Source organism: Bufo bufo, chromosome 5 (assembly GCF_905171765.1).
Source record: "Bufo bufo chromosome 5, aBufBuf1.1, whole genome shotgun sequence".
In the NCBI taxonomy this organism is placed as follows: Eukaryota; Metazoa; Chordata; class Amphibia; order Anura; family Bufonidae; genus Bufo; species Bufo bufo.
Window position 1 is genome coordinate 520,764,854 of NC_053393.1, and position 12,935 is coordinate 520,777,788.

General features: G+C 47.5%; 1 protein-coding gene across 1 annotated transcript in view; it reads right to left on the reverse strand.

Moving 5' to 3' along the window:
* FAM171A1 (family with sequence similarity 171 member A1) overlaps positions 1-12,935 on the reverse strand; it is a 107,718-nt gene that overhangs the window by 3,310 nt on the left and 91,473 nt on the right. The window contains exons 6-7 of the mRNA XM_040434554.1: positions 5,565-5,681; positions 3,287-3,401 (exon numbers count right to left, since the gene is read on the reverse strand). Of these exons, the coding sequence (XP_040290488.1) occupies positions 3,287-3,401; positions 5,565-5,681 (232 nt within the window). The remainder of the gene's footprint in view (positions 1-3,286; positions 3,402-5,564; positions 5,682-12,935) is intronic.

The following is a 12,935-nucleotide window of genomic DNA, read 5'->3' on the forward strand; positions in this document are numbered from 1 at the left end:
CGCAGCACTTACCTAATGCTGTCATCTCTTCAACCTAATGATGTTGGGTCCGAACAGTCAGACCCCCACCAATATGCCATGAATTACTATGGTGGAGCAAACTCTTTAGAACTAATGATAGAATCTTAGAAGAACGGCTGCAGAAAAAGACCACCTGGTTCAAGATGGAGTCAATTTGTCTCATCAACATGAGTTCTCCACCTGCGGCTGCCCCCACTGCTGAAGAAGCTCCCCCCTGCCCCTCTGATTGACAGGGACAGAAATCTCACCTGGCCCTGACAACCTTGTAGCAGCCCGAGCGCAGTGGCTCTGCATCCAGAGTGGCGACTGTGCATGTGCTGCTACCACTTACGGAGATGCAGCTATTCATGCGCCGCTACCCCGGAAGTGGAGCCACTGCGCTCGCGCCACTACTCAAAGTAGAGGCGTAGGAGCAAGATTGTCAGGTCCAGGCGAGATGGCCGTCCTGTGGCAGGTGGGCGCCCCTTCAGCAGCGGGGATGCAATGGACGGAGCTGGTTACTGCTCCCGTTCACTTTGAATCCTGGTGTATTTTATGACTACAGGGAAGCACACCACTTTCTCCAAAAACCTTTGATACTTTTCAAAAGTGTATAAAACACGTAAATTATTTGCGCACACAATGTATGCTTTTGGTTGTTAAATTCTGAGCATCTAAGCCCTGGATCGGGACACCCCAAACCCATTGGGAATCCCCACTTATGGACAAATCTTACATTAACCCTGCATATTTTTGGCCCGGGACAGCCTGAACTTGCAAGGACTCGCTCTGAAAATTTGGGACAGTTGGCAACTATGCGTTTGCCACTTTTTGTGACCGAATTCTGGAGCATTTTGCTTAGTAAATCTTCCCCATTATCTCTTATAATACACACCTCAGCTGCTGCAGAAACTCTTTCTAAAGACAAAGGGGGCACTTCCTGTTCAACACTTATACAAAATGCCCCCACATCTTTTCCCATAAAGAAAGTCTGCAGCAACTGTGGCAGGTCCGTCCATCTGGGGGTGGCAGAGCAGAAAGTACTTGCGACAGAAGCAATCTGGCAGACCTCTTTTAAAGGAAGAGATCAGCAGCGCCTATGTAACGCCAATCACCTCTGTCCATACAAACACATACAGGCAGGTAAATGGAAATATGTACAGTATACACACACAGAATAAATGAAATCCGCAGCACATCCAAGTAGTGAAGAAGTAAAAGAAGCTTTAATCACCAAGCATGCGACGTTTCAATCCTCTCAATGGGATTTTTCTCTATGCTAGTACATATTCATACATGAGGGTGTGGGATTTGTCACCCACCATCTGCGGGCGGGCGCCGGGCGGGCGGTTTACTTTGTCACTGCATCTTTATTTTACCTTACAATCGTGAGGCTCCAGTAACTAACAACTCTGCAGGCAGAGCGGAGGGCGGCGCAACGTCACTTACTCACGTGACGTGCCTGCTCCGCCTCCTTCATTCATAAAGTGGGCGGAGCAGGTGCGTCACGTGAGTAAGTGACGTTACGCCGCCCTCCGCTCTGCCTGCAGAGTTGTTAGTTACTGGAGCCTCACGATTGTAAGGTAAAATAAAGATGCTGTGAGCAGCAGGGCCGGGGCTGTTATGGGTAGGGGGATCGGTCTATGGCACTGCTATGGGGAGGGGGGATCTGTGCACTGTTATGGGGAAAGGGATCTGTGCACTGTTATGGGGAAAGGGATCTGTGCACTGTTATGCCCATAACAGTGCACATATCCCCCCCTCCATAACAGCGCCACCCACAGATCCCCCTCTCCATAACAGTGCACAGATCCCCCTCTCCATAACAGCGCCACCCACAGATCCCCCTCTCCATAACAGCGCCACCCACAGATCCCCCTCTCCATAACAGTGCACAGATCCCCCTCTCCATAACAGCGCCACCCACAGATCCCCCTCTCCATAACAGCGCCACCCACAGATCCCCCTCTCCATAACAGCGCCACCCACAGATCCCCCTCTCCATAACAGCGCCACCCACAGATCCCCCTCTCCATAACAGTGCACAGATCCCCCTCTCCATAACAGCGCCACCCACAGATCCCCCTCTCCATAACAGCGCCACCCACAGATCCCCCTCTCCATAACAGCGCCACCCACAGATTACCCTCTCCATAACAGCGCCACCCACAGATCCCCCTCTCCATAACAGCGCCACCCACAGATCCCCCTCTCCATAACAGCGCCACCCACAGATCCCCCTCTCCATAACAGCGCCACCCACAGATCCCCCTCTCCATAACAGCGCCACCCACAGATCCCCCTCTCCATAACAGCGCCACCCACAGATCCCCCTCTCCATAACAGCGCCACCCACAGATCCCCCTCTCCATAACAGCGCCACCCACAGATCCCCCTCTCCATAACAGCGCCACCCACAGATCCCCCTCTCCATAACAGCGCCACCCACAGATCCCCCTCTCCATAACAGCGCCACCCACAGATCCCCCTCTCCATAACAGCGCCACCCACAGATCCCCCTCTCCATAACAGCGCCACCCACAGATCCCCCTCTCCATAACAGCGCCACCCACAGATCCCCCTCTCCATAACAGCGCCACCCACAGATCCCCCTCTCCATAACAGCGCCACCCACAGATCCCCCTCTCCATAACAGCGCCACCCACAGATCCCCCTCTCCATAACAGCGCCACCCACAGATCCCCCTCTCCATAACAGCGCCACCCACAGATCCCCCTCTCCATAACAGCGCCACCCACAGATCCCCCTCTCCATAGCGCCACCCACAGATCCCCCTTTCCATAGCGCCACCCACAGATCCCCCTCTCCATAACAGCGCCACCCACAGATCCCCCTCTCCATAACAGCGCCACCCACAGATCCCCCTCTCCATAACAGCGCCACCCACAGATCCCCCTCTCCATAGCGCCACCCACAGATCCCCCTTTCCATAGCGCCACCCACAGATCCCCCTCTCCATAACAGCGCCACCCACAGATCCCCCTCTCCATAACAGCGCCACCCACAGATCCCCCTCTCCATAACAGCGCCACCCACAGATGAATTTCATTCATGAAAAAGAATTATTAATAAAATCATTAAAAAAAAAGTATTTTAAAAGTATTTGGGCAAAAAGGCAGTTTCGGTTTCGGTTTCGGTTTTCGGTCAAGGGCATCCTGAATTTTCGGTTTCGGTTTCGGACCAGAATTTTCATTTCGGTGCACCCCTACGTACTAGCATAGAGTAGTGGCGCTTGTGCATTACAGCGCAGTTCGCGTACACTTACCTGCAGTAGTACACCAGGAGACAGAACAGGACCAGGAGGATGAACACAATCCCTCCTAATATTGCCAGGAGGAATAATGTGTGGTAGCTTGTGATATCTTGCGTCACCACAGAACCTGAAAACCAAAAGGAAACCGATGAATCGGACATCATTCAACAGACAATCATAGGTAAAACAAACGTATGAGCAACGGGATCCCCAAATTCACTGTTCCTCATCACTGCCGGACTGACTGCAAGAGTTTATATGAAGTGGTGGTCGAGCATACGAGTGCCGCACCATCACAGGACTGATGCACAAGATTCTGGCCCAGATTTACTAAGGTGTCTGCACCTAGAATCGGTCTAAAAAGTGGTGCAATTTTGGCGCAACAAGGGTTTCAGAAAATTTTTCAAAAAGTTAATAATGGGAAGAAGTGTGGCTTCATGGAAAGACGCGTAACCTAAGGTGCACCATTTTGCACCAAAATTGTGCAACAATTCTGGTGTAAAAGTGTGCGTAAGTCAACCAATAGTTAGTACGAGTCGGAGAAAAAGGTCTCTCCCTGCACCAGATCTATCATCCATCCTGAGCCCCTGTGATAAATCTGCTGTGGTCTAAGATTACACCATCCACAGCATTAGTAAATATGCCCCACTGTGTATTCATATTTCAGGTGGCCCAGGATTTTGAAGACCACTAATGTTCCTCCTAGAGGATCCTGAGCACCACAAGACAGAGGCTGAGGATTTGGGATACTATTGAAAAGGCGTTACTGTACATGGTCCCATCATCTAACCATCAGTGACGACACGTACTGACACACAGACGGATGCCGTAGGACCGTCAACCAGCCAGCAGCCCATGAATTGTATGTAGTATCTCAGCAGGGTTTGGTGGCACCAGGGATGTCACTGCACTGCTGGCTGAGAGCTGGCACCTGGGACTGGGAACTTAAAGTGGATCTGGAAAAAAGTGTCCCCGTGTTGTAGGCGGGTTCAAATTGACAGAAGACGGGGCAACACAAATAGGTGGGGCCAGCAATATCATAGTGCAGCACAAAATACCGCCCCAGCCAAACCAAATACCAGTGCAGCACAAAATACTGCCGCCCTAGCAGAACCAAATACCAGTGCAGCACAAAATACCGCCCCAGCAGAACCAAATACCAGTGCAGCACAAAATACTGCCGCCCTAGCAGAACCAAATACCAGTGCAGCACAAAATACCGCCCCAGCAGAACCAAATACCAGTGCAGCACAAAATACCGCCCAGCAGAACCAAATACCACAGTGGAGCACAAAATACTGCCCCAGCAGAACCAAATACCACAGTGCAGCACAAAATACCGCCCCAGCAGAGCCAAATACCACAGTGCACCACAAAATACTGCCCCAGTAGAACCAAATACCACGGTGCACCACAAAATACTGCCACCCCAGCAGAACCAAATACCACGGTGCACCACAAAATACCGCCCCAGCAGAACCAAATACCAGTGCAGCACAAAATACTGCTGCCATCGCCACTGCATTCAACTGGCTCACCGTCCTGAAGATGGCGATACAGTTGAGTTCAGCAGGCGGCCGTAAGGAGGGCTTGGGTGCCTCCCCTGGGCAGCAGCCAAAACCATATCATAGGGAATTAACATTAGGGCAAGAGCCACCTCAAATATAGTTTTACCTTTCAAAGGTAGGTTCACAAGAGGGAGTTTTGTTGAAGAAATTTCTGAAAATCAGTTCCATTCATGTGAACTGTCAAGTACGTGGATTTCTGCAACAAATCTGCCACATGTCAATTCACCCTAAAGGCCAGTTCACACTGAGGTTTTCGCTGCTGTTTTTTTGGAACATTTCCACCATAAAATAAGCTACAAAAACACGATTCAAAAACAGCCTCCCATTCACTTCAATAGGAAGGGGCACTTCATGTGAAAAAAATAAGCAGCGTGCCCCATCTTGGGGCGGAATCTGTGCCGAATCTCCCATTGAGAAGAATCAAAAGCTGAAAATTCAGTTTTGTATTGAACACACAAGCGCTGAAAAAATGCACGAAAAATGTGTAAAAAAAATACACAGAAAAAAAAAATTACGGTAAATAAATGCAGATTCCTGAATTTTTTTGACAGATTTTCAAAATCAGTCGTGTGAACGTACCCCAACGCTCTGGGATGACGCAGTTCTGGCACCATTGTCTAAAAGGACTAAATATATAGAATTCTAATAAAAGGCTTATTGTGTCACCATCTGTCAGGATCCTAATCGAATCCAGCTCCTGACACATTTTTAAGACTTCTTACCTGGCTTTGAAGGAGACATGGCGGCAACCCAGTATCCCATCTGTGGAGCGATGTAGGTCCAGGTGAGCCGGGGTCCTTCTTGCTGGATGATTCCTATGCTGCTCTTCACCCACGTTCCTGCCAATGACAAATACTGAAGAATTAAGAACATGTACGGTCACACCGAGGCGCCGAGACCTGACCTGGGCCAGACTTCCCTTTGGCGGCAGGCTGTGAACGGACATTAGTCTACCCCAGCATTCACGAGTTATGTCAACTGCTAGAGCACCAATATTTTGTACTTTAAAAATTGCAATATACTGCCAATAAAATAAAAAGTACAAAAATAATTAAATAAACAAAATAAATGTTTCTTCCCCATCAATAATGGGTTTAAATAAAATTCCTCTTTCTGACGGCGTGTCCCCTCAACACACACAAAAGCTACATAGATGTTAAGCTCTTGCGAGCGGGGCCCTCACTCCTCATTTTAATTGTTGCGCTGTTATTTAGGACTCTGTTTGCACATGAGCCCGCTGATTATAAAGCGCTGCGGAATATGTTCGCGTTCTATGAATAAAGATTATTATGATCGGAGGTCCGCTGCTGTACCAATAGTAGAACTACCTCAGATGACCACTGGATGGAGCTGTTGGGGCATAAACCTTTCCCACTTGTCACTGGGTAAAAGGCACAATTTTCAAATGGAACAAATTAAAATGTGTATTTTCTTTTACACGTGACTTTTTCGCATTTTTACAGCACGTTTAACACCTACCTGCTACCTACATACTACCGATAACCCCTTTTTATATAACCTATGATGTAATGCATAACTATGGAATGTGTGTCCCTACACTGATCGGTGGGGCTGATGATGGCAGGAATGAATGCTCCTACTAATGCTCCTTCCTGATTATTAGACCAGTATATGAGAGAGATCCTATCTCTGCTGCAGCCCTATGGGCCATAGACACAATGGACAGGAGGGGACCTCAGTGACTTCTATGGTAGAGTTTTCTAGGTCACTGGACAAGGGAAGAAGAGAAACTATTGTGAATGGTGGATCCTGTCTTATCTGTCATTCTAATCCTGCCTATAATGAGATCACCTGTGTGTATAGATGAGCAGGTAACTGCAGTAAAGTGACGCCAATTATTAGGCTAAAGCTGGATATACACGGGCCGACTGAGCAGCCGATTGTCGGAAAGGAAGCGTTCCTTCCTGACAGTCAGATGCTCATCCAGTGGAGACTGCTGCATTTACATGCGGTGATCTCCTCCACTGTACGAGGACGAGGGATCTCCGTTTAGACCACACGATCTGCTGCCCAGAAGCAGTGATCAGTGGTGCCTGCATCTATCATCGGGTGATCCTGTTGTTCATGCCGGCACCGCCGATCATTGCTTCTAGGCAGCAGATCGATCTGGCCATGTAAAAGGTTTCGGCGGCACATTTACATGGCCAGATCGTCGGGGTCGTTTCCTATAATCTGCCCGATTCTCGGTCCGTGTAAATGCATCTTTAGTTGCTAGTGGGAAAACTGCAGGATTTTATGTTTTTTGTTTAAATATCGACATGAAAAATTACAAACATCAAAAATTATTTAAAAACATATGTCAACAATAGATCATTTTCTGATGACACATTTCTTTTAAAACTGGGCAGGTTCTTTACTTCTGGGATGTCTAATAATCCAGAATGCTCAGGATATGCAGCGCGCCGGCCCGCTGTATAACTGGAGAAGATGGGAGTGGAGGAGGTGGCAATGAGGGTAGTTGTAGTCCTCACAATAGTTAATCCCTCTCTCTCTCTCTCTGGCGCTCCCTGGTGATGGGAAGGCGCACCCTTTCTTCCCTCAGGGGACATCCTAGACTTTGGGGCACCTGCCTGGTGGTGGCTGGGGTGCCATCAATGTTACGTGGATGAGAAGCAGGGTGTAAAGAAGGAGGGCCGGCAGATGAATGGTGGGGTCAATGACCAGGCCCGCTTGGTTATAATAAATAGAGTTTCTCTTTACTGAGCAGATGATGGGAGTCACAGTACAAATGCACGCAGCAGGCACGGTTCTCAGGTAATACACAGAGTAGACCTTTCAAAGGTTATATAGAAGGTGGCAATGATGGTAGTAGTCTTCCCTGAGTCTCTTTCTAGATACTCGATGTAATCTTCCCGAATAACCACAGGCGTGCAATCACTCTCCATATACTTTCTGCAGTCCCGGGTTGCAGGGTGCAGTCCTAGATCAGATGGCTAGTCCGTCTCAGAAGTGTGGTGGGCGCCAGAAAAAATTACCCCTTTCCACATGCAGTAAAGTCTATTGCCATAAACATGCGTTTACCTTACTGTGTCTGACCAGCACAGCCTTTTGGTGGTTCTCAACTTTCTGCAGGTATTCAATGCTTTTGCACTCTCAGGGATAATCCTTAGTAAGGTTGCTTTTTCTCTCTGGAAGATTCCACTTTCGGGAATGGTGTTTTCCTGGATAAGGCTTCTCTTTGGGCCTACCTGGCAAATCACTAACTCTGCAGGCTAATAACTCTCACCCATGCTGTCTGTAAACCAGACACAACTTTACAGAGGGGGCAGGACCAGCCTCTATCCTGACAACCAGCTAAAGATTTCCAGATTTAACTACTTCCTTCCTATATATCACCTTTTGGGATTTACGGTGCACAAATCATCACAGTAAACATTTTAAAATGGTGAACCTAAACAATTTTTTAATAGCAAATCTCAGCCTTAACCCTTTAGCAGTGGACCACTGGGTCACGGCAGACAGGTCATCAATATCTGACTGTTGAGGGTCTGACTCCCGACACCCCATGCAGATCAGCTGTTTGAATTGGTGTTGTCAGTAGACAATCCACGAAAATAATGCAACTTCTTCATAATTATGGCAAATACTAAAGTACTGACCCCTTACAATGTTCTAATACAATTGTTGGAAGTCTGATCCTATCAATCTTTTCTCACTAGGCCTATACAAACTTCTGAAAACTAATCAGTGACGGAAAGAAAAACTAGTTGAAGGGGGTTGCCCGATTTACATAGCCGTGTTGTAACAAGAGAATGGATGCTCAGCTACTGCAACCCCCAGCAATCACCTACAATCTGCGAGAACCCAGCAGAAAGTGCTTACTTCCACTACAGCGCCACCACAGGAGAAATGAAGCATTACATGGTGCCCATTAAAATCAATGTATGTGTAAAGTGTTATAAATGAAACTCTGACGAAGTGTCACACCAATGGTGCCAAGTGATCTCACTAAGTAATGCAGGCTAATGTTTTACTGCAAATTTTCTGTTTTGATGGGGAAAATAAAAAAAAGCACAATTTTTTTCTGTTAAAGGGACTGTGCCCACCATTAAATGTTATTTTAATATAATTCAGTAAGAAAAACTAGATACCGCACTTTTGTAATTTACTTTCTGTTACAACAGTGCTCCAAGTGTGAGATATTCTCTTGACTTAATTACAAAGGCGCCCCTGGTGTTTAATCTGCATAGTAATGTGCACGTCCACCTACTGAGATGGTCGCATGTGCTCAGTTTCATCCTTCAACTGTCATCGGCCATACATATTTACTGTTTGGTGGTGAGACAGTTACAGGGAGAGAGCTACAGCTGTAAGGACACCCCCCTGACCTTTGGTAGGGAGAGAGCTACAGCAGAACGGACACACTTCCTAAGGCCTCTTGCACACGAACGTGGCCGTGCTGCAGCCCACAAATTGCGGGCCGCAATGCACGAACACCAACCATAGGGCAGCTACAGCGGATCGCGGACCCATTCACTTTAATGGGTCCGGGATCCACCCGTTCCACAAAAAGATAGGACATGTTCTATCTTTTTGCGGAACAGAAGTACGGGACGAAACTCCACGGAAGCACTCAGTAGTGCTTCCGTTCCGCACCATTCCACATCTCTGGATTTGCGGACCCATTCAAGTGCCCACGGAACGGCCACTGAGCGCACACGTTCGTGTAAAAGAGGTCTAAGCCTGTGATGGCTAACCTCCGGCACTTCAGCTGTGGTCAAACTACGACTCCCAAGAGGCACACTTGCTTGGCTCTTCTCAGAACGCCATAGAAATGAATGGAGCATGCTGGGAGTCGTAGTTTCACAACAGCTGGAGTGCCGGAGGTTAGCCATCACTGGCCTAAGCTGTGACAGAGAGAGCTGCAGCAGAAAGGACCTGCCTCCCAAGAAAGGACACACTCCCTGAGCTGCCAGCCTGAAGAAATTCTAGCAGAAAAATTGGAACTATAAAGGAATGGGGAGCTCTAAGGATCCATGTGAGGTACAGGGCCGGTTCAATCTGGTTACAAAGAGATTGTCCTGTACTATATGATGTCTGATTTTGATTTTTTACATCATTCATGGAATAACCCCTTTAAATGTGACAGAATCTGCAAAGGAGGTCTCCAATGCAGGTCTGAGCAGAGCCTTATTTTTTGGGGGGGGGGGGGGGGGGGGGTGTATATTTCTGCAACGACCTTGATACAGCTCATCTCATTTTTATTTGACCCAGTTTTTAACAAATTTATAAAATTCCATAATTGTCACCCTTCGTACAGAGCTAGGCTAAAACACAGCGGCGCCCGCTTCCAGCAGATCAGTCCATAAGAAGCGCTCGGTAATTGTGAATATTTAATCATCGTTAACGTGTTAAACGCTCGCTTATTTGACATGACAACTGCTCCTTTTAACCATCCCTGGGTACCATCTGACACCCCGCCATCGTCACGTTAACATTCATGTGTCAGATGGGACAAGAATTTGCAAATCACCTGCAAATCTTAGCCGGAAATGAAAGAGAAATAAATGAAAGCGGATCTGAAATATTTGCCTTTCGTTAGCCGTGCGGCAGATGTTCAATGCACGCTTAAAAAAAAAAATCCGGAAAACAAGGAATGTTTAGGAGCCGGGGACTGCGGAGGACTTTGTAGTGCAAATGAGGAGAGGAATCGGCTAAAACCCAGCTTTCAACCACAGCTATGACATCTGTGTGACGAGGGCTGATGAATATTTAATTGGAATTGATATTTCATTCCATACAAAATGCTTAACAACCAAAATAATCAGCCCGTTACTCCATAGAACTCGACTGAATCAGCACAACGAAGCTCAAATCACTTTAAAAAGGTGACCCCTTAAAGGAGTTTTCCAGGAGTACAATTTAGATGGCCTATCCTCAGCATACTGTAGGTCATCAATATTAGATCAGTGGGGGTCTGACTCCCAGCATCCCTGCCGATCGGCTGTTGGCAGAGGCAGCGACACTCCCTGGAGCACCGTGGCCTCTTTCTAGGCCAGTGACATCACATTCATCGGTCACGTGGCCTATCTGCAGCTCAATCCCATTCAAGTGAATAGGCCTGGTCTGCAAATACCAACAAGCGTAGCCACTATACAATGTAAGGCGCTGTGCTTGGTAAGCTGTGAGGAGGTCGCAGCACTAGTCCCAAGCGCTGCAACCCTTTCAAACAGCTGGAACAGCAGGCTGTTGGGCCCCCATCAACCTGATATTGATGACCTATCCTCGGGACAGGTCATCAATATTGTACTCCTGGGAAAAAAAGCCTTTAACACTGAAGGTATTGGTTTGGTGCTGCTGGGGAGATATGTTGTGCTGCACTGTAATACTTGGCACTGCTGAAGAGGCATGCTGCGCTGCACTGTGCTATTTGGTGGTGCTAGGAGGTAGGCTGTGTGCTACATAGCGGTATTGGTTGGTGCAAAATGGTATTTGGCGCTGCTGGGGAGATATGCTGTGCTGCCCTGTGTTTGGTGGTGGTAGGATGTGTGCTACATAGCGGTATTTGTTTGGCGCTGCTGGGGAGATATGCTGTGCTGCCCTGTGTTTGGTGCTTCTAGGTAGTAGGATGTGTGCTACATAGCGGTATTGGTTGGTGCAAAATGGTATTTGTTTGGCGCTGCTGGGGAGATCTGCTGTGCTGCCCTGTGTTGTTTGGTGCTTCTAGGTAGTAGGATGTGTGCTACATAGCGGTATTGGTTGGTGCAAAATGGTATTTGTTTGGCGCTGCTGGGGAGATATGCTGTGCTGCCCTGTGTTTGGTGGTGGTAGGATGTGTGCTACATAGCGGTATTTGTTTGGCGCTGCTGGGGAGATATGCTGTGCTGCCCTGTGTTTGGTGCTGCTAGGTAGTAGGATGTGTGCTACATAGTGTTATGGGTTGGTGCTGCTGGGGATAATATGGGTGCTGCACAATGGCATTTATTTGGTGCCGTATGGAAGTATTTGCTCCTGAGACCAGTGTAGAAAAAAGTCTGAGAAGCCCTGGTCTGAACTAAATCAGATATTATCCACTGAAATTGATCGTTGCAGTGCATGAGAGGACAAGAATGCATGCACAAAAATGTAACCCGTTAAATGACCTTTAGACCATTTACACATGCCACGCCAAATCTTCTCCGTGCCCCGGGTCTCCCTAAACTCCAACAATAAGTGGTGCTTTGCTATCAGAAAAGATCAGTGTTAGGGTGCCCCCTGCAGGATCAGTCCGAAATCTGCAGCTAGTCGAACTCCAAGGACTGTAGATATGTGACATCTGTCGGGGCAGGGGGTTTGGACTGTTCCGAGATGACCCAATCTTATACATGGGAGAGACACTTGAAGAAATACTGGAATGGCCTGAAGAAACCAGCAGTCCCAACTTAAATAGCAGCAAATGTGACATCTGTTCCCTGATTTAATGAGCTGAGGGGGTGGGAATTGAGGAAATGTACGGGATTAGCATATTGGCAAGACGAGGCCTGACAGCAGAAGACAGAAATCCGCAGAACCGTGACGGGTCCTGATGAGGTGCGTTATATATAAAGAACGCTAAAGCTCCGCGCCTGTGCATTCACACATTGTGAATGAATAGCAGATTTTGCACAAAACTGCTGTAAAAACTTTTGCAACAAGAAGCACAAATTAACCGCCACGTGTGAATACACCCTAACAAGTGCAGCGTAACATAAAAAAATTAAAATAAATCAGCGGTCGATGTCAAGAAACCCGAGATATGTACGGTAAAGACATCTCATTCGCTTCAACAGAGCTGAGCTGCAATACCAGACAACCTGTGGACAGATGTGGCGCCATTTCTGGAAGAAAGCAGCTTTTTTTTTTTTTTTTTAAACCCTGGACAACACAAATACTGAACCCCTTCTAAATATTCCAGTTCCAGTCTTGTAAGAATCTGTTTTATCACGCAGTCTATTGCAGACAGGGGAGAAAATATTCTTGGGTGCAGAGACTTTCCGGTCACTTATCCCATTATAGGACACAGATTATATGTACATACGTTTGAGATGAAGTTTAATGTAAACTGTTAAATGTACTGGCCCTTTAAATGCCCAGCATAGGTCATTGTGCGTAGA